The 27,124-nt window shown below is 41.8% G+C and overlaps 1 protein-coding gene across 4 annotated transcripts in view; it reads left to right on the forward strand.

The window, feature by feature from the left end:
* Positions 1 to 27,124, forward strand: part of HORMAD2 (HORMA domain containing 2) — an 85,478-nt gene that overhangs the window by 15,633 nt on the left and 42,721 nt on the right. The window contains exons 4-10 of one of the 4 annotated variants that reach the window (XM_002721183.5): positions 1,845 to 1,908; positions 3,414 to 3,450; positions 7,430 to 7,450; positions 10,137 to 10,163; positions 17,629 to 17,696; positions 20,097 to 20,248; positions 20,419 to 20,672. In XM_002721183.5, the coding sequence (XP_002721229.1) occupies positions 1,845 to 1,908; positions 3,414 to 3,450; positions 7,430 to 7,450; positions 10,137 to 10,163; positions 17,629 to 17,696; positions 20,097 to 20,248; positions 20,419 to 20,672 (623 nt within the window). The remainder of the gene's footprint in view (positions 1 to 1,844; positions 1,909 to 3,413; positions 3,451 to 7,429; positions 7,451 to 10,136; positions 10,164 to 17,628; positions 17,697 to 20,096; positions 20,249 to 20,418; positions 20,673 to 27,124) is intronic. The other 3 variants (XM_008274703.4, XM_089323374.1, XM_089323375.1) reach the window with 3 other exon arrangements.

A 27,124-nucleotide genomic window follows, 5' to 3' on the forward strand; every position in this document is an offset into this window, starting at 1 on the left:
AGGCCAGCCCTCTGCTGTGGCCAGGGAGTGCAGTGGAGGATGGCCCAGGTGCTTGGGCCCTGCACCCCATGGGAGACCAGGAAAAGCACCTGGCTCCTGGCTCCTGCCATCGGATCAGCGCGGTGCGCCGGCCGCAGCGCGCCGGCCGCGGCGGCCATAGGAAGACCTTTCTCTCTGTCTCTCTCTCTCACTGTCCACTCTGCCTGTCCAAAAAAAAAAAAAAAAAAAAAAAAAAAAAAAAAAATGTGCTCAAGGCTCCTCAATTTTTAAAAATTGTATAACTTGTTTAAAAAAGATCAAATGTGAACCTTGTTGATTGTCACTGAAATATCATTTTGAAAATATGTATCATTTGGAAAATTAATAGAGCCATGGGTTTCCTTGTAAGATTCTATTTTTCAAAATCTAATTTTAAATTTCTCATATCTGTATTGAATGATATACCTTGGCCTCATTCCAATTTAATTTTAAGCAATATTTGATTCTCTATATGCGTACCAGTGAAATGCATATGTGCTATAAATATATAAGCATGACAACCTCATTTGTATTATATGACCTCTTTTAGTCTGTGAGCTATAAGTCTGTAATAGTGAATATGTTTATATGTAGTATACAGTTGCAGTTTCCCCTCTTGTTAGGAACATAGAATTGAAAAAGACAGCTGTTGGTTAATAAAGCATTTATTGTATACCAGTCACTACCCTAAGCATAGGGAATCATATAATTCCCGATAGCTTTATTTTTTGTGATAGTTACAGTGGAAGATATATGTCTCCCTCTCAATATTTATAGTTAAAGTAACATACATTAAAAATTACCAATTTTTAGGCCGGCGCCGTGACTCACTAGGCTAATCTTCCGCCTAGCGGCGCCGGCACACCGGGTTCTAGTCCTGGTCGGGGCGCCGGGTTCTGTCCCGGTTGCCCCTCTTCCAGGCCAGCCCTCTGCTGTGGCCAGGGAGTGCAGTGGAGGATGGCCCAGGTGCTTGGGCCCTGCACCCCATGGGAGACCAGGAGAAGCACCTGGCTCCTGGCTCCTGCCATCGGATCAGCGCGGTGCGCCGGCCGCAGCGCGCCGGCCGCGGCGGCCATTGGAGGGTGAACCAACGGCAAAAGGAAGACCTTTCTCTCTGTCTCTCTCTCTCACTGTCCACTCTGCCTGTCAAAAAATAAAAAAAATGCCAATTTTTCTGGTAATCTCTAAATGTTACGCCAACATGGAACAATTTTCATATCCTTTAATAGAGGTAGTAGTTATAAGTAACACAAACTGATTTTTTTAAATTAATTTATTTGTTTGAGAAGTAGAGTTAGAGGAAGAGACAGAGAGAATGGTCTTCCATCTGCTGGTTCACTCCCAAAATGCCTACAACAGCTGGAACTGAGCCAATATGAAGCCAGGAGCCAGGAACTTCTTCTGGGTCTCCATACAGGTGCAGGGGTCCAAGGACTTGGGCCATCTTCTACTGCTTTCTCAGGCCATAGCAGAGAGCTGGATCAGAAGAGGAGCAACCAGGAATTAGAACTGGTGCCCATATGGGATGCTGGCACTGCAGGCAGAAGATTAACCTACTGTGCCACAGCGCCGGCCCCAACACAAACTGATTTTTGCAACCAACTAAATCATGCTACATTGTAGGAGATTGTAATCAAAATTGAAACTAAGCTAATTATCAATGTAGGATTATCTTTAAAGTAGATATTTAAAGTGTTTTTATGAACTATAAAACTAAATCAGTTTTGTAAATTAAAAAGTTACAGGAAATACCCTACTTAGCATGGACAGTTTCAGCATAACAGTGGTTTAATAGATGAAAATAGATTGTATTTCTGTTTTTGTAGATTTCATTTTAAAAATCCTCCGAGAAGACAAAAGATGTCCTGGGTCACTGCATATTATCAGATGGTAAGCAATTGAAATTCCATCAAAGTTTAAACAAAGAAAATTTTATCTTAGTTGAAACTACCTATAAGACTTTGCTACGATCATTCCTTAAAAGTATTTCTTTCCTACCCTCTTTCTTTTTTCTTATGATTTCCTTGAAATTTTTAAATTATTGAATATTAAGATTGATTTAGTTTTTTTTTTTTTTTTGGAAAGATTTACTTATTTATTTGAAAGGCAGAGTTACAGAGAGGCAGAGGCAGACAGAATCTTCCATCTGCTAATTCACTCCCCAAATGGCTGCAACAGCCAGAGCTGGGCCGATCTGCAGCTAGGAGCCAGGAACTTCTTCGAGGTCTCCCACGCTGGTGCAGGGACCCAAGCACTTGGGTCATCTTCTACTACTTTCCCAGGCCATAGCTGAGAGGTGGATCACAAGTGGAGCAGCCAGGTCATGAACCACCATCTATATGGGATGCCAGCACTGTATGTGGCAACTTTACCTCCTACGCCACAGCATTGACCCCAAATTAGTTTTGGTTTTGAAAGAAAATGGACTGTGTAAAGAAGAAAATCAGTTAAAACTTATGTCAGTGTACTAAAAATTATAGGAGCCCCCCTCAAAAAAATAGGATATGGCTCCCTACCTCAAATTGCTTACCTATTATTTATTTATTTATTTATTTGACAAGCAGAGTGGACAGTGAGAGAGAGAGACAGAAAGAAAGGTCTTCCTTTGCCCTTGGTTCACCCTCCAATGGCCGCTGTGGCTGGTGCACCATGCTGATCTGAAGGCAGGAGCCAGGTGCTTCTCCTGGTCTCCCATGTAGGTGCAGGGCCCAAGCACTTGGGCCATCCTCCACTGCACTCCCTGGCCACAGCAGAGAGCTGGCCTGGAAGAGGGGCAACCGGGACAGAATCCGGCGCCCCGACCGGGACTAGAACCCGGTGTGCCGGCGCCGCAAGGTGGAGGATTAGCCTATTGAGCCGCGGCGCCGGCCGCTTACCTATTATTTATAAAGTTCTATTAACATATTAAAAGATCCTGGTAATTTTTTAAAATACTTATTTTGTTTATTTGAAAGACAGTTATAGAGAGAGTTATAGACAGAGAGGTCTTCTATCCACTGGTTCACTCCCCAAATGGCTGCAACCGCTAGAGCTGAGCTGATCTGAAGCCAGGAGCTTCTTCCTGGCCTCTCACAAGGGTTCAGGGCCTGAAGGACTTTGGCCATCCTCCACTGCTTTCCCAGGCGCATTAGCTGGGAGCTGGATCAGAAGGGGAGCAGCCAGGACTTGAACTGGCACTCATATGGGATGCTGCTGTTGCAGACCAGGGCTTTAACCTGCTGTGCGACAGCTGGCCCCCAGATGCTGGTAATTTTTAAAAGTGACTAAATGGGAGAGATAAAATGCTTATTAATTTAATGTACTTAAGGCAAAAAAGGTAAATGAATTCTGTACTTGAATTTTCTTTTGGTTTTATGTGTGGTCCAAGTTGACATCAAACATTTATTTCTTGACAGGATTCAAGGTTGTTTTGATGCTTTGGAAAAGAGATACGTAAGAATGTTTTAAAATTTACACCAAGATTAAAGACTCATCTTTTGTCCCTTAAAGAAAGTTTAGAATTTTATTTTGTTGTGTTTAACAGTGTGCTAGTACTTAACAGTTGCATTCATGAACCAGTCTCCTTTCATTTTATATCTTTATTGTTTCATTGATATCTCCTTTACATCAGTTTGAAATGAACCTTTTGTTTTTCTGCTTTATGTACTCACATCTTTCTGACCACAGAATGTCCTCTGCAGTCACTGGAAGAGATCCACAGGATGTGGGACAGAGGAGACGAGAATCTGGCCTTTAGCACATTGAATGTGTATGAAACAGTGGCAGTTCAGTTTGCAGATAGGAGAGGAAAAGATTGACTTGAATACTTAGTTTTTATTCCATCTTAGTTATTTTGGTAACTGTGTTTATGTTTTGGTTTGTGTTTATAAGCTGTTCCCTCAAAATAGATAGAATTGTACCTTGAATGTTTCAGAAATAGAGCTTCAGTTTCAAGCATATCTGTTCTTTCTTGCTGCCTTAGACAGCTGTGAAGAGTGTCGAAAATGGAGACCTGGTTCTAGGTGAAGAAATAGGATGTATATAAATGAAATTTCTACTCCCGTTTCCCCCTACCCCTACCTTGCCTGTCTGCTTTTTACTGCTTCATGGTTCCTATTCTTTTAAGAAGTTTTAGGTGAGTAAGCCTTGCATTGGAATATTCAGTGCATTCATACATTTCTGTTTCCACTGAAGATTCACTACTTAGGATTTATTCACACTTACCTGGGAGACTGAGGGATACACAGATAAAAGAGATGTGGGAAAGGGCCTCTAGACCTTAGCAGAAGGTTGGAGATACTCATATGCAGGCCTGATGATATGATACTGGCCCAGCTGTATCTGTTAAAATATTCAAACAAGTAATCAAAAACAAAACCAATAACTGCTTTTCTGAGTTTCCATGTGTGTGTCCCCAGTATCCTCCCCTTAACCTTTAACCCCTAACCTCTCCTTCACCTGAAGAATTGTTAAAACACAGATTTCCAAGCCCCACTTCAAAATTTATGATGTGAGAATTTGTATTTCAGATAAATTCTGGGTGATTTTCTGACCATTGGTCTGAGGACCTTACTTAAAGAACCACATTTGGATCGAAAATGTTTAGAATGCCTGACACATAATAAAAACTGTAAATGTTGACTGTGCTTTCATTTATTTATACACTGGCTGTTTAATTTGTGCCACACATCGTGCCTAGGCACTAGATGAGGTAAAAATGAAAGTAAGAAGTGATTTTTCTTCCCAGGGAATAGTTGCAGTCTAATATAGTCAGTTCTGAAATAACTGCAGTATTACATGTGCTAAAATATCAGTGTAATGTACAAAGAATATTAACTTGCATGATTAATTTATTTTGCTGGATAAATATAAAACAAAAATTCAATTAACTTTTTGGGCATATCAAAAAACAGAACCTTATCGATGACTTAGGCTTCAAAGTAAATAGTATTTTTATTGTTTTCAGTTAGTATCTTATGACTTTTCTCGGTTGATCTCATTGCTAATAGGAAAAATGCTTTAAAATTAATTTCAGTAACTTCAAGTTTTAATATAGAGTGATCATAAAAATGTTTTTCTGGCGCTGGCGCTGTGGCTCACTTGGTTAATCCTCTGCCTGCGGCGCCGGCATCCTATATGGGTGCCAGGTTCTGGTTCCACAACTCTCTGCTGTGGCCCGGGAGGTGCTTCCTCCTGGTTTCCCATGCGGGTGCAGGGCCCAAGCACTTGGCCATCCTCCACTGTCTTCCTGGGCCACAGCAGAGAGCTGGATTGGAAGAGGAGCAACCGGGACTACTACCCGGCGCCCCAACTAGGACTAGAACCTGGGGTGCCGGCGCTGCAGGCGGAGGATTAGCCAAGTGAGCCACGGCGCTGGCCTAGGGTCCTTCTCATTATCTGCAAGACACCCTGTCTCCCTTCCACGGTCATGCTCATTCCCATGTTCAAGCTACATGAGGATTCTAGAACCATGCTACTTTTACTTTTATATATATTTTTCCTTTTGCCTGGAAGGTTCTCTCCCCTACCACATTCACTTATCCTGGCTAAATCCAAGTTATCTTTCAGGTCTCAGCTTACATATTTACTTCTCCATGAAAGCTTTTTCTGACACTCCCCCTTTCCCAGCCTAGATTGTCCTGTGCTTAGTGTGTTCTTGTTAGCACCCCATAGTGCTTCTTCATGACCACTAACACAATTGTGATGTAGAGATGTAGATATTGCTGCTGTGTTTTTGCTTACTGTTCAGCTAGTCTGCATGTCCACTTATATCAAGGGCCATGTCTGTTGTGTGTGTGTGTGTGTGTGTGTGTGTTAAAGTCAGAAAGGGGAGAGAGAGGTCTTCCACTGCTAATTCAGTACTCAGATGGCCACAATAGCTGGGGCTAGGTCAGGTTGAAGCCAGGAGACAGGAGTTTCTCCTACATGGCTGTAGGGACTCAAGCACTGGGGCATGTTCCATTGCTTTTCTCAGTCCATTAGCAGGGAGCTGGATCGGATGTGGTGTAGCCAGGACATGAACCGTGCCAATGCGGGATGCTGGTGTCGAAGGTGACAGCTTTATCTCCTCCACCACAACACCAACCTGGCCATGTCTATTTCTGAATAAATGAATGAACTGTTAGCTAAATAACTTACTATCTTAAAATCAGTTATATGCAGTAACCAAAATAACCACATGATGGCACTGAGGTTTTAGTCCTTCGATAGGAAATCAGTCCAGAATTTTCTGATTTATCTTCTAGTTTAAAAAAAAAATTATCATAGCCTTGAATAGATATCTGTATATTCTATTACTCTTTCAAAAAGAGAGAACCTTTTCACAGTACTTTTTATATGGAGGACAAGACTTTTATAGACATTAGACTTTCAGATTTTTACTATAGTAGATTAATTTCCAGAGTTGCTTCTTGGGGCTGGCGCTGTGGTGCAGTAGGCTAAGCCTCCGCCTGTGGCATTGGCATCCCATATGGCTATCAGTTCGAGTTCTGGCTGCTCCTGTTCCTATCCAGCTCTCTGCTTATGGCCTGGAAAAAACAGAAGATGGCCCAAGTGCTTGGGACTTGGCACACACATGGGAGACCCAGAAGAAGCTCCTGGCTCCTGGCTTTGGATCGTTGCAGCTCCAGCTGTTGCGGCCAATTGGAGAATGAACCAGCAGATGGAAGACCTCTCTCTCTGCCTCTCCTTCTCTGTGTGTAACTCTGACTTTCAAATAAATAAATAAATAAATCTTTAAAAAAAAAAAAGGAATTGCTTCTTTCAGATACTTGTGGCATATTTAATTTCTAGTAGCAATGAATTATTTTGTGAGTTTTTTGCTTTCTAAAATAAAAATATAATTTTTAAAAATATTTATTTATGTATTTGAAAGTCAGATTTATACAGAGAGAGAAGGAGAGACAGAGAAAGAGGTTTTCCATCTGCTGGTTCACTCCCCAATTGGCTGCAACAGCTGGAGTTGCGCTGATCTAAAGCCAGGAGCCAGGAGCTTCTTCCAGGTCTCCCACACTGATACAGGGGTTCAAGAACTTGGGCCATTTTCTGCCGCTTTCCCAAGCCATAGCAGAGTGCTGGATCAGAAGTGGAGCAGCCAGGTCTCAAACCGGTGCCCATATGGGATACCAACACTGCAGGTGGCAGCTTTACCTGCTTCGCAACAATGCTTGCCCCGTAAAAATATAATTTTTGAAAGTAGGGGTTGTTGTCTTCTTTTCTTGTATCCCTCTCCCTTCCAATAGAGCCCTATATTTGTAATAGGCATGCATTTGCATGAATAATAGTTAGTAATAAGTTTTCTGACCTTCTAAATAATATTATTTTCTACCCAAATCTTTGGAGCCTCTGTGAAATTATATTTTAACTAGCCTCTATTGAACATAATAATTATAGGTACAAGTATATAATAACAATAGTTTTTTTTCTCTTGTAGCTACAGATGGCAATACTTACGGTAAGTACACATTGAAGACCAAAGCTTTCTCTACTTTATTGTCTTTTGACAAATGAAACATTAAGACATTTTTATCTCCTTTCTCCCTGGCTCTCTTTAATCTGTCTTATGACATTTTATAATTTGAAAAAATAGTAACTATCAAGAACTTTTATAATAGATTACAAACAGTTTATATATCTTTGGCATGCAAAAGGACCTCAAAAGTTCATGGAAGTGTATATTATGAAACTATGCATAATTTCAGAAATATTTTATACCAAGACAAGTTTCTCTTAATTCTATATTCCACAAACTTTTTTTAAACAAGATTTATTTGAAAGGCAGAGTTACAGAGAGGCAGAGAGAGAGAGAGAGGTTTTTTTTGTTTTTGTTTTTGTTTTTTGACAGGCAGAGTGGACAGTGAGAGAGAGAGACAGAGAGAAAGGTCTTCCTTTACCGTTGGTTCACCCTCCAATGGCCACCGTGGCTGGCGCACCACGCTGATCCGAAGGCAGGAGCCAGGTGCTTCCTCCTGGTCTCCCATGTGGGTGCAGGGCTCAAGGACCTGGGCCATCCTCCACTGCACTCCCTGGCCAGATCAGAGAACTGGACAGGAAGAGGAGCAACCGGGACAGAATCCGGCACCCCGACCGGGACTAGAACGGAGGATTAGCCTAGTGAACCGCGGCACTGGGAGAGAGGTCTTTCATCTTCTGGTTCACTCCCCAAATGGCTGCAATGGCCAGAGTGGGGCCAATCCGAAGCCAGGAGCCAGGAGCTTCTTCTGGGTCTCCACACAGGTGCAGGGCCCCAAGGACCTGGTCCATCTTTTGCTGCTTTCCCAGGACATAGCAGAGAGCTGGATGGAAGTGGAGTAGCCAGGACTCGAGCTGGTGACCATATTGGATGCTAGCACTGCAGGCAGCAGCTTTACCTGCTGTGCATAACACCATCCCCTCCACGAACTTTTTGAAGAATCCTTGTATTACAGTACATGGAAAAACGTAGGATATTCTATCTCCTTCATCTGTTGGTTCCTAGAATTTCATTTTGATGTTACTTTACAGATACAAAGGTTTCTGAAGCTTGAAGACATTGTTAAAGTTTTGTATGCCTGAGTATGACATGGTAGACATAGTTAAAAATAGAGCATACCATTGAGACTCTTAGATATATGATTTGTTTATTTATTTATTTATTTATTTATTTTTTTTATTATTTTTTTTTTTTGACAGGCAGAGTGGACAGTGAGAGAGAGAGACAGAGAGAGAAAGGTCTTCCTTTGCCGTTGGTTCACCCTCCAATGGCCGCCGCTGCAGCCGGCGCACCGCGCTGATCCGATGGCAGGAGCCAGGATCCAGGTGCTTTTTCCTGGTCTCCCATGGGGTGCAGGGCCCAAGCACCTGGGCCATCCTCCACTGCACTCCCTGGCCATAGCAGAGAGCTGGCCTGGAAGAGGGGCAACCGGGACAGAATCCGGCGCCCCAACCGGGACTAGAACCCGGTGTGCCGGCGCCGCAAGGTGGAGGATTAGCCTATTGAGCCACGGCGCCGGCCCTGTTTATTTATTTTTTGACAGAGTTAGACAGTAAGAGAGAGAGACAGAGAGAGAATTATAGACAATGCGAGAGAGAGAGAGAAAAAGGTCTTCCTTCTGTTGGTTCACTCCCCTAATGGCCACCACAGCTGGCATTGTGCCGAACCGAAGCCAGGAGCCGGGTGCTTCTTCCCGGTCTCCCATGTGGGTACAGGGGCCCAAGCACCTGGGCCATCCTCCACTGCCCTCCTGGGCCACAGCAGAGAGCTGGATTGGAAGAGGAGCAACTGGGACTAGTACCTGATGCCCCAACCAGGACTAGAACCTGGGGTGCCGGCACCACAGGCGGAGGATTAGCCTAATGAGCCACAGCACTGGCCTAGATATATGATTTATTAAAAAATTTAAATCCTTTATGGAACTACAGATCCTTATGCTAAATAAGCCAAACCCAGAAAGAAATATATGACATTTTCTCTTATTTGTGGAAGTTGCTATATATGGTATAAAAATCGAGTGGATGTTGTATCATTGGGTGTTTAGTTATAGATACTGCTTCCCTGAATCACGCCATGTAAGTGACGACGCACTCTTTTGACTGCATCATGATCATCATTGTGAATCCCTCTGTGATACCAATATCTCTGTTTCCAACAAAAAATTTAAACCATAGAAAATTACTTAGAATTGATTTATAACTCAGTCACAGGAATTATAAATACCTTATATAGAATGTCCTTATATTTATTGTTCATAGAATATTCTTCTTAAAAATTTATTTGAAAGGCAAAGAGACAGACAGTGCTGGCTCACTTCCCAAATACCCACAGTAGTGAATGCTAGGCAAGGCCTGAAGCTGTGAGTGAGGAACCCAGTGCACTGATAGGAGGCTACACTTGGGAGCTGGAGCTGGGAGTTGAACTCAGGGACTCCAATATGGGGCATGCATCTCTCAACCGGTCTCTTAACTGCTAAGCCAAATGCCTGTCCCCACAGAATCCTGAAGATTCCTCCATGCTTGTGAAATATGAGCTTATCTCCAATTTAAATATATGTCAATACTCAACCGATGGAGCATAAATTCAGTTCTTTATATAGAAAATGTATTCCATGAAAAGTAATCAGTAAGTTTCAGAAATTAAATGCTGTCTGTTTTCTGCTAAACAGCTTTACACAAATCCCAGGGAACCTGAGGTAAGAAAATACACACATAGTTGAATTGTGTATGTATATTATATTTAAATACGTTTAACTGTGGTGAGGCTATAGCTAATGTACTAGACTACCACAAATAGAATTAACTCATCATGAATTCTTTGAGAATTTTGCTATAAATGTCATCAATTCTTTGTCATCAGATTTTCAATATTTATCTAGAAGTATTAGAAGAAAAAAAAGGTACTGATTAGAACTGAACTTATTCCCTAACATGTTTATATGAAGAGATCCTTTATGTATAAATATATAGAAAACACATTTTATTTATTTTAATTGATTTTGAATTGTTTCTGTTTGTTGTCTTCCAGAAACTAAATAAGATATGTCTTAATTTTTTTTCCCCTTAAAGATTTATTTGAAAGGCTGAGTTAGAGAGAGGAGAGACAGAGAGAGAGCTCTCTCATCTGCTGGTTCAATCCCCAGATAGCTACAATGGCCTGGGTTGGACCAGGCCTGGGCCAGGAACCAGGAGCTTCTTCCAGGTCTCCCATGTGGATGCAGGGGCCCAAGCACTTGGGCCATCTTCTACTGCTTTCCCAGGTCATGAGCAGGGAGCTGGATTTGAAGTAGAGCAACTGGGACTGCAACCACGCAGCAGGCTGTGGCTTTAACCTGCTGTGCCACACATCGGCCTGAGATGTGACCTAATTCTAAACACTTTTTAAAAGATGTATGTATTTATTTATTTGAAAGGCAGAGACAGAGGCAAAAAGAAAGAGAGGGAGGTATTTTCCATCTGTTGGTTCACTATCCAAGTGGGCCACAACTGCAGGGACTGGGCTAGGCTGAAATCAGGATCTTGGAACTCCACCTGCATGTCCCACATGGGTGCAGGGGCCCAAGTACTTGGGCCATTGTCTGCTGCTTTCCTAGGTGTATCAGCAGAGAGCTGAATTGGAAACCGAACAGTTGGGACTAGAATCTGGTATCACAAATGGTAGCTTAACCTGCTGTGCCACAATGCTGGCCCCTTAAACATTTTTTTTGCCAGTTCTTTGCTCTTTGACGTTTTTGTAGATTTTTAGAGCTTTATTTCCTTGCTTCTCTTTGGATTTCTTTCCTCTGCTTAGGGAATCCTATGATTCCTCAAGACCAGCTGTTGTTCAATTCTTTAACAAAAGCCTCTCTGGCTACTCTGCCTGCACAGACTTCTTCCTTCTCTAAATTTGTTTTCTAGTGGAACCCCATAGTTTAACATTCTCAGTTGGTTCATGCAAAATAAATGCTTTATCTCTCCAACCAGACTGTGAATTCTAAAGGACAAAAGTCTTGTCATGTTTTCTGTGTCCTAGAGTGAATATCAGTCCTGGACACAGGACAGTTACTTGTGCCACTTTGTGTGGCTTCTGTGGCTATGCACAGGAATGGAGAGGGAAGCCTCTATTCTTCCTGTTTTCTTTGCCTTCCAGTTTTCTTCCTTTTTCAGTTTTTCTTTTTCAAGTCTGTGGATTTAACCTACCTGGTGCAAGGTTAAATTGCGGTTTTAGCCCTTAATATCCTTTCTTTGTATGATTACAAATACCCACTTAAGCAAGGGAGAGAAAACTATTGCGTTTAGATGGGTAACAATTCCTTAGTGCCTGAACTCTTATCTGCCTCTTTTTATTTTGTCTCTTGATTAGTTTCAAAGTGCTTTTTTTTTCTCCCTATAGGTTTTTGGGGAATTTTTCCAACTATAACTTCTTGACAAATTGTTAATAAATTAGTCATTTTCTTAGTGCAGTGTTTCATGTTTTCTTGCACCTGCAAGAACCAGTGGTTTTTAGGATAGTGAAATGCAGAGAAAATTGGACTTAACTACAGAAAAATCTTAGAATGGAAAGAACACTGTTAACTAATTTTGATACAGGTGTATGTAATAATTAAGTTGGGAAATGATACCGTGTATAACTCCTGAGCTATCATTTATGACCAAGAACAGATTTTTCCCTGTAAGTAGTTCCTTTAACTCTGTGATCATGGCGCACATTTGATTACTAAAAATTTGATGGCATGTTTGATTATATTAAAAGACTCAAAATAATAGCAAACAATAATTATAGTATAACTACTACTATGGTATAGCAATGTTCAGAGATCCTTAAAGCATGAAAGTTATAGTGTTTTATGGTTCCTGCTTAGATCAAGTCACGGGTACAACTGTTTACCTCCCTGATCTCATTCTCTTGTGTACTCACAAAACAACATTCTCACATAAACATAGTCCTTGGCATTTATCTGACATTGTGCCAAACACTTGAGTCATATCCCTAGAAGTATATCCTTCCCTAAACAAAGTTGCAAAACAATAACAATGTTAATATTTACCTGAAGCAAAAATACACTTTACATATGGCTTAAAATTTGCAGCCCTCTTGTGAAGAGCATGTCATGGCACAAAAGTTGAGAACCCCTGCCTTAAATCAGACAAGTTCATTCTCTAGCACAGAAGGCCAGCAGTTTTAGGCATTGCACCACGTGTGCAGCTTCGGCACTTAGAATTTTGTTCTGGTTGCTCCGTTTCTTGAAAAAGACGAACTGACAAAATAGTTCTTTTTCAAAGTAGAACTTCTCAAGTAGTGAAGAGCAATAATGCAGCTTTCCTACAGGTACACACTGAGTAATGTGCAGCGGCCATTAAGAAGATGTGGAAGCTGGCCAGCGCTGTGGCGCAGGAAGTTAAGCCTCTGCCTACGGCGCTGGCATCACAAATGGGTGCCAGTTCAAGTCCCAGCTGCTCTACTTCTGATCCCGCTCCCTGCTGATAGCCTGGGAAAGCAGTAGAGGATGGCCCAAGTCCTTGGGCTCCTGCACCCTGCCCCTGGCTGCTAGCAGGTCTCCCACATGGTGCAGGGACCCAAGGACATGGATCATCTGCTCCTGCTTTCCCAGACACATTGGCAGAGAGCTGGATCAGAAGCGGAGCAGCCGGGACTCAAACTGGTGCCCACATGGATGCCGGCACTACTGGCGGCGGCTTTACTCACTACGCCACAGTACTGGCTCCTTTTAGAGGCTTTTTTTTTTTTTTTTTTTGACAGGCAGAGTGGACAGTGAGAGAGAGAGACACAGAGAAAGGTCTTTTCCGTTGGTTCACCCCTCAATGGCCGCTGGGGCCGGCACACTGTGCTGATTCGAAGCCAGGAGCCAGATGCTTCTCCTGGTCTCCCATGTGGGTGCAGGGCCCAAGGACTTGGGCCATCCTCCACTGCCTTCCCCAGCCACAGCAGAGAGGTGGACTGGAAGAGGAGCAACTGGGACAGAATCTGGCACCCTGGCCGGGACTAGAACCCGGGGTGCCGGTGCCACAGGCAGAGGATTAGCCTAGTGAGCCGCGGCTCCAGCCCCACTTTTAGAGGCTTTAAAAAAAAATCCCTGTAGGGTGAAATCCTGATTAAGGTGAATTCTATCCTGGCTGAGTATTATATCAATTGGATTTCTTTATTGTGCTTAGCGCTGTACAAGGTATAAAAACACAGAGTGAATGGAATAGACAAGGTCCTTGCTTTCTAGAAGCATATATTCTTATTGGGATAGACAATAAATAAACAAAAATTGGCAAAAAAATGTTTCAGATAGTCATAATTTGTGAAGGAAATAAAAAGACAGTATGCTAGAGACTGGGATAGGAATGGAGAAGGAGGAATTGGATGGCTGTATTACATTGGGCAGTTCACAGAAGCCTCCCAGTGGGGCCACTATTTGAACTAAGACCCAATAACCGGAAGGAGTCATGCTGTGCAGGGCTGTGAAAAGCAGTGGTAGGTGATAGGTAGAATGACACAGTAGTTAACGCTATAGGCACTGCAGGGGAATCCTGGCTCTACCACTTTCTCACTTCCTCAATAATAATAATACCTACTTCAGAATGTTGGGTACAGAGGAGTGATGTAAAGCATTAGGCGTGCTCAAATATTACCATCAACTGGAAACAGCATGTCCCAGCGTATAGCTGCAGAAGAGCCCTAAGGCAGTAAGGAACTTTGCGTGTTGTGGACAGAGAAGGTGCCATGAGTCTGGCACTTAGTGAGTGGGAGGGAAAGTGGCAGGAGCTAGGTAAGAGAGGTAGATAGGAGTCAGATACATAGGGCTTTGGGGCCAAGATAACTTTTAGATTTTATTTTAAGGGCTGTGTAAAGTCATTTGGGGTAGAGGAAGGATTTAAGCAAAGGTTTAAGCAAAAGAGTGACATGGTCTAATTTGCGTTTTCAAAACATTTTTTAACTGTATCATAGAAAATGACTATCAGATGGATTTGCAGTTTGCCAGTGGATTGGAGAAAGAAGGGAAGGCTGCCTATTTAGCTGTAGCGTTGTCTGTGTGAATAAATTCACTGTGATGAACAGAAACCACTGGTGAGCAGCTTAAAGGCTCATCTTTGTTGGGTAACACAGTAGTCTGAAGCAGGAGAACATCCTATGAGGCCTAAGGAAGGGACCGTGCCTGCTGTAATATACCTTCAGATTGAAGTTGTTAAGGATTACCATCTTCTATAAAACAATTACAGACTTAACTTTTATTAGTTGCTTCAGGGAGCAGCTAATAAAATGTAAGTACAATTTCCAACTACTACAGGATATGCTCTTGATACAACTTAAAACATAAAAAAAAAAAAAAAAAAAAAAAAAAAAAAAAACCAGTTAGCATTGACTGAGAAACATAGGCAGACAGGAAGAATAAGCATTGTTTGCTTGACAGGGCGATGATGCCCAGAATTGGGCAAGAGAGTGAGCCTGTGACTATTAAGGACCAGTAGACCCCTCTCACCTCACCCATCTCTCCTACTGTATTCACAAAACAACCTTCTGAACTTTTATTTCTCAAATAGGCTTCTTGCTATAAAAATACTTTTTTAAAAAGATTTATTTATTTACTTAAAAGAGTTACTCAGAACAGGAGAGGCAGAGAGAGAGAGAGAGGTCTTCCATCTGCTGGTTCATTCCCCAGATGGCCACAATGGCCAAAGCTGGGCCAATCTGAAGCCAGGAGCCAGGAGCTTCTTCTGGGTCTCCCACTTGGGTGCAGGGGCCCAAGGACTTGGGCCATCTTCTACTGCTTTTCCAGGCCACAGCAGAGAGCGGGATCAGAAGTGGAGCAGCTGGGACTCGAAGTGGTACCCATAGGGGATGCCGGCACTGCAGGCGGCGGCTTTACCCGTTATGCCACAGCGCTGGCCCCAAAAATACTTATCTTTTTGAGTTAACTCTAATACAAATTACTCCCCTTAGCATTTAAGTTGAATGAGACCATTTTCCCAGGACCTGATCACTTGTGATAGAGATGTAAGTTAAGGTTTAAGATTAGCAGAGGAATGGGCATTTGGTGCAGCAGTTAAAGTGCTCTTTTGGGACACCTGCGTCATCTGTTGGGGTGCCTGGCTTTGAGCCCTAGTCCCACTTCTGGGTCCAGATTGCTGTTATTGCACACACTGGGAGGCAGCAGATGATGGCTCGAGTACTTACATCCCTCTCGCCCATGTGTGAGAATCAAGTTGAATTTCTGGCTTCAAGCTCCAGCCTGGCCTAGCCCTGGCTGTTGCAGGCATTTGGGGGAGTGAAATGGAATATACAAGATCTCTCTCATTCTCTCTCTCCCTCTTACTCTGTCTGCCTTTCAAATGAAGATAAATCAATAAATAAAATGTACTAATTCTTATCTTTAAAAAAAAAATTAGCAGAGTTGGGAGACCAAATCTTTGAGTAAAGTAACAGGAACACACATTGTTAAGGATCCAAGGACTGAAGCAGATGAATAAGAAGCATTTTGTGTGTGTGTTTTCTGACTCATACCCTTGACCCATCTTCAGCACCTTCTCCTGCGCCGTGGACAAACTGAGAACATATCTAGGCCAAACGTTTCCTTCAGCCACTAAATGATGGTATTATTTTAAATGGAGGAAATCTTTCATGAGGAAATTTGTTTCTCTTCCTTTCTAGCTTTCTTAATAGTGAGGAGAGCAGATAGCAGTTGTTTCTAGTTTTTAGTGCAGAATTGAAAACATATGACTTAATGTCATAAATCCTGCTTCCTTTTCTAATTTTCCTGTTTCTATTCTCATCTTCTGCGAATCAGTGCACAGTATCATTTTTTTTTCTCATGGATCCCACTTCTTTCTCTCTTAAATTTTTGTTTCTTTGAGAAACAAAGAAGTGAGAGTGAATTCCTGTCTGCTGATTTACTCCCCCAAATGCCTGCAACAGCCAGAGCCAGTGCCAGGAATTGGGAATCAGTCCAGGTCTCCCATATGAGTTACAGGGACCCAGTTCCTTGAGGTAGCATCCCAAATGGATGCCGGTTCCAGTTCTGGCTGCACCACTTCCCATCTAGCACTTTCCTATGGCCTGGGAAAGCAGTAGAGGATGGCCCAAGTCCTTGGGCCCCTGCACCCTGCTCCTGGCTCCTAGCAGGTCTCCCACGTGGTGCAGGGGCCCAAGGACATAGGTCATCTGCTCCTAATACCCAGGCACATTAGCAGGGAAGCAGGAACCAGAGCCAGGGATTGAAGTCAGGTACTCTGATGTGGGGTGAGGCATCTTAACCTATAGCTTAATCCCTACACCAAATGCCCATGTCCCTCTCTGTGCTTTTAAACTAGCTATGGTGATCTTAAAAATATATATATAACTCAGTCCCCTACTTAAAACCCTTCAGATAGCCTTGATGTAGAAAATCCAAATCCCTTACCAAATCCCTTGTTTGCCTTACCATGGCAAGACAAGGCCCTACAACCCCCTCTATAATCTCATCTACATTCTCCCCTTGCTCTCTCATCTCCAGACACTTGATCTCCTCTGTGATCCTGAAAGAAGCATCCCTTCCCACTTTAGACCCTTTGTGTTTCTGTTCCCTTTGCCTGGGGTACCCTACCCCAAAGTTTGCACATGACTGGTCCCGCTTGAGGCTCAATTCAAGCATTATCTCTTTGGAGAGGCCTCTCTGGGCCCATCCATGTCAGAAAAGCACTTCTCCCCTTCATGTGCTCTCTGTTGCAACATCTGCTTCTTAATGTTCACAGAACCACCTGAAATTATTTTATTTGCTTACTTATTAACTGTTTCCTGGCCAAACTATATATTCCAGAAAACAATCTTTTCTGTCTCATCTATCATGGTGATTTCAGGGCCTGGTACAAAGTAGACATTCAGTGAAATATTTGTAACATGAACAAGTGGGTTTGCAGCTGTTTCCATTGTCATTTAGCTACTTGACTGTGAGCCTTAGTTTTTATATCTTTAAGATGGTACTGTAATATTTGCCATCTCATGCATTTTTAGCAAGGAGGAGAAAAATAAAGTTATCTTTGTATCTGGAAATATTATTTGTGAATAATGCAATGATGTCAAGCAAGTATATAGGAAATAGAGTAGGTATACAACAAAAATGCTTCTTATTTATTATCAGATAAGATTCTAGATTTCTTTTTGAAATTAATTTGTTTCTCTGTGTCCTTTGGTTTTTCTAGAAGGTGATTGAGATATACCAGTTCAAATTCAAATACACGAAAAAAGGAGTTACTATGGATTTTGACAGGTAAAATCTAATTGTTTAATGAACATGAGAAATATACAGGATTGAAGTAAACATAAAATTCTGAAGCCAGAGAAAAGGCCATAAACATCTTTGGTAATTTCCCTCAAAACTATACAAAAAAAACTACTGTTACAAAAAGAGGCTATGACTGTTTAGATTACCGAAATTCATGGATTAAACTTGTGAGAATAGAAGCAGTGGTAGGTAGTACAGTAGTAGAAATTGTAACCCAATGTTAATTGTAGCCATTAATCCAGAATTTCTTGATTGATATGCCTAGATACTAATTGATCCTCTCTACCCGAAATATAATTAGGATAGGCCTAGGGTAGATAAAACCCTGGACTGTTTGCCTGCATTTACAAATGTTCTCATCTGATTCTCCCACAGTTTCATATACTTATCAATTTCTATTGTGTCCCTATATGGAAAAGACTGGAAACCACTGTGTTTTTCACTAAAATTCTAGGTTTTAGTTATCCTAATGGATTAAATACCAAAAGCAAGGACATTTGCTTAAGTAGGTTCCCTGTTACAGATACAGCTATTTTGTTGAGGAGCAGAATTTATTCTACTTCCAGTAGCTTTTGCATTCAGATTAGTCAGGAGGCATACAGAGCTGGGTATTGTTGATGAGATGGAATAGAAGTGGAAAGTACGGATGATAGTGAAAAGCCCTGGGTAGAGGAGGGCTCTAGGTAAGGGAGATGGAATGACTCTGGAGAGAAATGTGGCTTACTTCTCATTCTTTCCTACTATTAGTTGGTTTGTCATTAACCCTGAGTTTGAACATTGCCCTCCAAGATTCACTTCCTTAATTATCTTCTCATTTGTAAAACTTACAGATAGCACTGGTATGTGAGGAGAAATCAATTACAGAAATAAGAATTAAAATATTAACTATCATGAGCTAACATTTTTATAGTGCTTTACGGATTATACAGCTCTTTCCATGCATATTTGTTACATAAATCAGTTAACATTTTACTTTTCAAAACTCAACTAAAATTACTACTGGCAGCCAGATTATTTTTTGTTTTGAAGGCACATGTCCCAGGAGGTAAGCCATAAAACAGAAATACCCAAATCTTTGATACAGAGGAAGCAGGAAGGTAATGCCTATTACTGATTTCCTAGGAACCAGAGGCCTTTGACTAAGTGAGGATCCTGAGTGTGTGTACCGATGTATCCTAGAGTCCCAGAAGCTACAAGGCTCTAGACTCTCTCTGTTTACCTGTGTTCAAATTGGTTAAATCATGGTAGACAAAACCTTAAGTGGTTTAAGATTGTAAAAGGAGGTACTTAACTCACTCACTTTATGAATTCATATTTCCTCCCATGATATGTTAGATAAAAACCCAAAAGCGCAATTACTTGGGATTTTTCAGTATTGAACACTCACTCTGTGGAAAGCACTATGCAAACATATGGCAGTCATAGTGTTTCCTGGAAACTGCTCAAATGTGAAACTGGGCAAGAAAACTTTGGAGATTAATTAAAAAAAAGTCATTTGGTACAGTTTGCTCATTTATTCATTAATTCCATAAAATATTTATTGAGTAGCTGTACACCAAAGTCAATACTGTGGATATGAAATAGAAATCTACTCACAGGCTCAAGGGGGACAGACAGTTATCCTGATGGGGTAAAGTATGGGGATTATCAGGGAAGACTTCCTGGAAGAAGTGGCACTTGAACTAGGTATTAAAGGATGATTTGGGAGAGTCATAAAGAGAAGAATAAAAGCACAAAATAAGCAAGGTGGAGAGCATATGCAGATAGACATGGGTAAGAGGTGACTGGGTAGTAGCTGCAGATGAGGGTGGACTGATGATCTGGCCGGTTAGGAAAGGTATTGGACACATATCACTCTTCTGTTTGACTGGAAAGTGATGAATGTAATAGAGGAATTTTAAGCAAGACGGTGACATGAGCAGATTTTCCTGTTAGGAATATGATTTGGCAGAGGTATGTAGAATGTTCTGCAGTGTGAACAAGAACAGTTAGGTAGCCACAGTGATAATGCGTGCAAGGGTGAGGAGAGAATGCTTTTGAGGTAGTCGATAAGCCCAGAGTTGGCGACTGATTCTGTACTTGGAAAGCTGTGGGAGTGTCCGTGAGATTATCTCACCAAGAGCTAACTGACTGGAGTGTGTCTGAATGGCTTGACGGAGGTCATTCACTGGTTAGCAGCAGAGCCCCTACTGAAAGCCAGGTCGCCGAATGCCAAGTCTGTTGTTCTCACTGTTAAGATGTGATTATTTGTAAATATAGTTCCAAAAATACGCTGCTGTTTAGTGTCTATTTAGTTGATCTTATGGCCATTTTATTCTTTTTTGGAATAGATTGTCAATAGATTGTATGTGATTGAAAAGTGTATTTTTTTTCCTGTGGTTATAGCAGTAATTCAAGCTTTGAAAGTAAGACAAAGAATGAAAATGCGAAGAAAGTCAGCATTCTCCTGCTCCGTAAGTTGTACATGCTGATGCAGGACCTGGGGCCCCTTCCTAACAACGTGATACTTTCTATGAGACTCCACTACTATAACGCAGGTGGGTGAGCTCTCTAGCCAGCTCCTTCCTAAGTGCTGAACTGACTTTTTCTATATCAACAGAGCATTTGTATAAGCAACTAGACAATGTCTGTTGCTATACATGAAGGATTAATCCGACTAATTTTATTGAAAATCCTTTTCATGGTTTTTCCCCTTTTTATTTTGCAGTGACCCCACATGATTACCAACCCCCGGGTTTTAAAGAAGGAGTGAACTCACACTATTTGCTGTTTGAGGGGGAACCTGCCAGCGTTCAGGTGGGGTTGGCCTCCACCGGCTTTCACAGTATGAAAGTAAAAGTGACAACTGAAGCCACCAGAGTGTCTGCGTTGGATAACAATCTCTTCTACAAGAACAACACGACTGAGATTGTCCATCAGGGTCTGGACTGCGATGAGGAAGAAGAGGCATGCAGCAGTCAAGTAAGGGGAGGCTTTAAATTCAATTGAATTAAATGCAATTGACATTTTTCGCTTCCTACAAGAGTCATGTCACAGTAACAGTGTGCATGGGAGCGTGTCAGGTACACAAACTGAAATAAAACTAGCCCCTGTGTCAAGGAGTTTTTAGTCCATACAGTACAGTCTACAAGAAGGGAATGTGTGTTGCTAGATGAAATTGTGCATGACTAGGAGAAAAAAGGGATCTTCCAACATATTTATATTAAAGGTTCCTATAAATTTAGAAAAATTGTGCTTTTCTACCTTACATTTATTAGTAGCATTTTTAGGACTGAAAAATCATTCTAAAACATTCTGCGTGTTTGTTCATACTTCCTGGAAACTTAAACCAGCCCTTGATTGCTAGAGTAACTGTGTGGAAGGATCAGGAGAAGAAGTTTGTGGATTATCTCAAGTCACGGTCAAACAAAATGATAGTCAGCCCTTGACTCTGTAGAGAGAGAAGCCCTGGGGCTAGATCCTGGGGAAGCCAAAGGAGTGGGTAAGATCGAAGCCGGGGCCAGATGTGCAGGACTCCGACTACCTTGCCTTCCTATTCCAGATGGACTTGGAGACGTGGTAGGCGCCTATTGTGCTCTAGGTAAAATCTGCACCATCTACTGGCCATGGTCTTGATAGTAGTGTTTTCTGTGTGCCAACATTGTATTAGAAATGTTCTGAGACAAAAGCTTTCTGACTCTTTAGTGAGGAGTGATGCTGTAAAATCTTTTCAGGAATATTTTTAGACTAGATGGGGCAGTGCTGTGGCATAAGCCTCCGCCTGCAATGTCAGCATCCCATATGGGCCCCGTTAAAGTCCTGGTTGCTTCAGTGGACACTCCTAGGCTAGTTAGCAGGGAGCTGAATTGGAAGTGGAACAGCTGGGACTCAAACCAGCGTCCATTGCTTCTTTAAAGTTAATTAAATTTCTCAAAAAAAAGTGAAAGTAACTTTGAGATGCAGTGACTTTGAACAGCCCTTGTCTCGATTGTTGAGGAACAGTTTTGTGGGGTTTTGTGTGTGTGTGTGTGTGTGTGCAAATTATTGAACTCTTTACTTAATATAGAGTTGGTCTTCTGTGTATGAAGTTAATTGAAAATGGATCTTAGTGGAGAATGAGACTAGGAATGGGAGAGGGAGGAGAAGGAAGGGTGGGAGGGTGGGTATGGTGGGAAGAATCACTGTATTCCTAAAGTTGTACTTAAGAAATGTATGAAGTCTGTATTCCTTAAATAAAAGGTTTCTTTGGGGGGAAAAAAACAGCGCCCATGTGGGATGCCAGCATCTCAGGCGGCAGCTTTACCTGCTATACCATAATAGCGGCCCTGACATTTTTTTCCTTTTAATCATTTTAAACTTTAATGTATATACCTCCTGGTATACATGTAAAAGAGTGTCCCTAGGAAATATACCAAAGAGTTTTAAGATAATAAAATACCATTTTCCAAAAAGGTTGCACCAATTTATACATTACCAGCAATAATGTTTGTTGCCTTATAGTTTTGCTGGCATTTAATATTGTCAGAGTTCATGTTCTCTGCTAGTCTGCTCTGTATGAAGTGGTAACACCTCATTATTTTAATTTGAATTTCTCTGTTAGTGACTTTGAGCATATTTTCTTTAGTGATTTTGAACATTGTTTCATTGGCTGTACCAGCAATAATGTTTGTTGCCTTATAGTTTTGCTGGCATTTAATATTGTCAGAGTTCATGTTCTCTGCTAGTCTGCTCTGTATGAAGTGGTAACACCTCATTATTTTAATTTGAATTTCTCTGTTAGTGACTTTGAGCATATTTTCTTTAGTGATTTTGAACATTGTTTCATTGGCTGTTTGGATTTTCTTATTTATAAAGAAGCTTTTTAAGTCTTTCATCTAGTTTTCAAAACATTCTGGAAGCAGGCATTGGGATGCAACATGTTAAGCTTCCACTGGGGATGCCTGCATGCTGGGAGTGCCTGGTTCAAGTCCTGGGTACTCCATGTTTCTGATCCATCTTCCTGCTTATACACCTGAGAGGTAGTGAATGATGGCCCCAGTGCTTGGGTTCCTGCCACCCGTGTAGGAGACCTGGTTGGAGATCTGGGCTCCTCACTTCAGCCTGGCCCAGCTCTGGCTGTTATGGATATTTGGAGATGTAAGATCTCCACCCCCCCCCCCCACTCTGCCTTTCAAATAAATAAATCTTTTTAAAAAGTTCTTAATAATCATTCTTTTTCATATATTTTTCTTTCAGATTTTTAGCTTATCTTTTCACTTTCTTTAAGATATCTTTAATGAGAATTTCTTCATTTTAATGTAGATTGATTAATTCTTTTAAGATATGCTTTAGGTTTAGGGTATCCTTAAGTCCTTTTTCACTTGACTCATTGGTAATATTCTCCTATGGTTTTTTTTTTTTTTTTACAGGCAGAGTGGACAGTGAGAGAGAGAGACAGAGAGAAAGGTCTTCCTTTGCTGTTGGTTCACCCTCCAATGGCTGCCACGGCCGGTGCACCGCGCTGATCTGATGGCAGGAGCCAGGTGCTTCTCCTGGTCTCCCATGGGGTGCAGGGCCCAAGCACTTGGGCCATCCTCCACTGCACTCCCGGGCCACAGCAGAGAGCTGGCCTGGAAGAGGGGCAACCGGGACAGAATCCGGCGCCCCGACCGGGACTAGAACCCGGTGTGCCGGCGCCGAAAGGCGGAGGATTAGCCTGTTCAGCCACGGCGCCGGCCTCCTATGTTTTAAAATATAAAATTTTTAGAGTTTTTCTTTTCACATTTGGGTATTTTACACTTTATTTTCATCTGTGGTGTGATCTGGACCTGACCCCTTCAACATTTTTTGATTCAAATATAATGTACATACAAAAAATGTGTATCATAGTGATATAGCTTAATAAATATTCACAAGGTGAACACTGTGTCCAAGATGAAGATAAGGCAAGTATGGTATCCAGGGAGCACATTGAAGGAGGCTCACAGGTTCCAAGAATAAGAGCATCCTTCACTTCTGCTCCCTGGGTACCTTTCTTGCGTCACTCTGTTCCTTGCCTACTGTATATGTATATGTATAATATATAATGTATAATGTATAATGTATAATGTATAATGTATAATGTATAATGTATATGTATATGTATATGTGAAGTCAGCACTCAGGTCAAGAACAGAATACTACCAGTCCCCCGGTGGGAATCCAGTCTTACTTTGCTCTCACTATTCTCAACAAGAATGTTGCTATCCTGACTTCTATTCACATGGATTAATTTCTTCTGTTTGTTTTATAGACATGGAATCATACAGTATAAACTGTTTATTCAGTTAACATTGTGGTCCGAGATTTATCCATATTTTTACATGTTGTTATAGGCCAGTCTCAGAATTTGTTTATTCATTCTACTGTTGATGTACATTTGGACAGTTTCCAGCTTCAACTATTATTTTTAATAGTACTACTCTAAACATTCTGGAGCTTTAAAAAATTATTTTTACTTTATTTGAATGGCAGAGAGAGTGATCTTCTCTCCACTATTTCACTCCCCAAATGCCCACAAGAGCTGGGGCTGCTGGGCCAGCTTGAAGCCAGGAACCCAGAATTCAATCAGGATCTCACTTAGGTGACAGGGCCCCAAGTATTTGAGCCAGCACCCTGCCTCCCAGGGTATTATTAGCAGAAAGCTGGATCAGTAGCTAAGGCAGGACCAGAACCCAGATACACTGATGTAGGATGTGCATGTCTCAAGTGGTATCTTAACTGCTGTGCCAAATGCCTGCCCCTGGAAAATGTTTTTTTAGTAAAATACGTATACATTTCTGATGGGAATAGAATTGCTGGGTCAAAGGGTGTGTACACATTTAGCTTTAATAAATGCTGCAAAACAGTTTCCAGAAAGGTTGTGGCAATTTATACTTCTATCAACAACATTTAAGAGTTGTGGTTGTTCCACATCCTTTCAAACTTTTGGCATTTTTCATGTTTTAAATTTTGGCTATTATGGTGGGTGTGCAATGGTATGTCATTGTGGTTTTTTTTTTTTTTTTTTTTTTTTTTTTTTTTTTTTTTTTTTTTGACAGGCAGAGTGGACAGTGAGAGAGAGAGACAGAGAGAAAGGTCTTCCTTTGCCGTTGGTTCACCCTCCAATGGCCGCCGCGGCCGGCGCGCTGCAGCCGGCGCACCGCGTTGATCCGATGGCAGGAGCCAGGAGCCAGGTGCTTTTCCTGGTCTCCCATGGGGTGCAGGGCCCAAGCACCTAGGCCATCCTCCACTGCACTCCCTGGCCACAGCAGAGGGCTGGCCTGGAAGAGGGGCAACCGGGACAGAATCCGGCGCCCCGACCGGGACTAGAACCCGGTGTGCCGGCGCCGCTAGGCGGAGGATTAGCCTATTGAGCCGCGGCGCCGGCCCTGTCATTGTGGTTTTAATTTTAGTTTCCTTTATGACTAATGAAGGTGTTTTTATATTCTATTGGCCATGTTGGATATCTTCTTTCGTGAAGTTTCTGTTCAAATTGTTTGCCATGCTTTCTACTGCATTCTTTCATTCTTACTGATTTATACAGAGTTCTGCATGTGTATCCTGCATACGTGTCCTTTGTCAGATACATATATTGAGAATATCTTCTTAAATTTTATGAGTTGGCCTTTTACTCTCTTAATGAGATATTTTATGAACAGAAGTTCTTAATTAAAATTTTATTTTATTTGAGAAGGTGAGAGTGAGAGTGAAAGAAAGGTTGGGGATTTGTGGGGAAAGAAACCCACAAGTTCACTCCCCAGATGCTCCCTGGGAGCCAAGAGTTCAATCCAGGTCTCCCACATGGGTGGCAGTGATGAGCCCTACTTGAGCCATCACTGCTGCCTCCTAGGGTGCACTTTAGCAAGAAGCTGGAATTGGCAGCTGAGATGAGACTTGAACCCAGGTACTCAATAATAGGATGCAGGTGGCCTAAGCAGTGGCTTAACTTGTGCACCAAATGCCTGCCTCCAGAAGTTCTTAATTTAATATGGTCCATTTTATCAATCTTTTCAGCTGTGTTCAACAGTTCTGATACTGCTTAAGAAATTTTTGTTTATTACAAAGTTTCAGAGAGATACTCTCTATAGAGTTTTTAATTAAAAGAGGGGAATAAAGGGGCCGGTGCTGTGACGTAGTAAGTTGAGCTCTGCCTGTCATGCTGGCAGCCCATATGGGAGCCAGTTCAAGTCCCAGCCTGGAAAAGCAATGGAGGATGGCCAAAGTGCTTGGGCCCCTGCACCCAAGTGGGAGACCCGGAAGAAGCTCCTGGCTCCTGGCTTCCCAGTGGCCCAGCTCCAGCCATTGTGGCCATTTTGAGAGTGAAATAGCAGATGGAAGATCTCTCTGTCTCTCCCTCTCTGCCTGTAACTCTGCCTCTCAAGTCAATGAATATATCTTTTTAAAACCAAAATGGGGGAGGGGGATAAATACGAAAACAGAAGAGATATTTTACATTATAAAAACTTCCAAAGAATATGAATGCTTTCCTTTCTGTCCCCCATCTTCAGGTATTCATAGGCACATTTAGGTATTCCTAGATTTTGGTATGAAGTTATTCATGGAGATCCCCTATGATTTTAAAAATTTCTTCTGTTTCTACATTTATTTTCCTCTTCATATATGGTACTATTTATTTGTATCCTATTTGTTTTCCTTGATTATATTTACTAAAAATTAGTGTTTTATTATCTCTTAAAAAAGTCATCTTTTGATTGTACTGATCACTTTTGTTGTTTGCTTTTTCATTCACATTTCTGTTTTTAAAATCTTCCGCCTTGCGGCACTGGCACACTGGGTTCTAGTCCCGGTCGGGGCACCGGATTCTGTCCCGGTTGCCCCTCTTCCAGGCCAGCTCTCTGCTGTGGCCCGGGAGTGCAGTGGAGGATGGCCCAAGTGCTTGGGCCCTGCACCCCATGGGAGACCAGGAGAAGTACCTGGCTCCTGCCATCGGATCAGCGCGGTGCGCCGGCCGCAGCGCGCTGGCTGCGGCGGCCATTGGAGGGTGAACCAACAGCAAAAGGAAGACCTTTCTCTCTGTCTCTCTCTCTCACTGTCCACTCTGCCTTTCAAAAAAAAAATTTTTTTGTTAATATAAAGAGAATAGATTTCATAGAGACAATTCTAGGAAGATAACTATACTTCCCTCCCTTCCCCTCTCCCTCCCTCAAGCCCCCTCCTTCCTTTTTTCTTTAATGTTTACAAAAATATAATTTAAATTTGCTTTATAATCACAGGCTTAGTGCACTGCTAGCTATAATATTCAACAAGTAAAAAGTAGAAAGATCACTGTTCCATAGGCATATAGGCACGAGCTAAAAAGAATAATCAAATTATAACATGTCCATTTCATTCTTATACGTTTTAAAAATGTATTATTTTGAATATATATTCATGTTGATTTTTTGCTTAATTATTCTGTCTATTGATGAAAGTGG

The sequence above is a fragment of the Oryctolagus cuniculus genome, chromosome 21 (genome assembly GCF_051225735.1).
Source record: "Oryctolagus cuniculus isolate XC-2025 breed Fujian yellow rabbit chromosome 21, ASM5122573v1, whole genome shotgun sequence".
NCBI lineage: Eukaryota > Metazoa > Chordata > Mammalia > Lagomorpha > Leporidae > Oryctolagus > Oryctolagus cuniculus.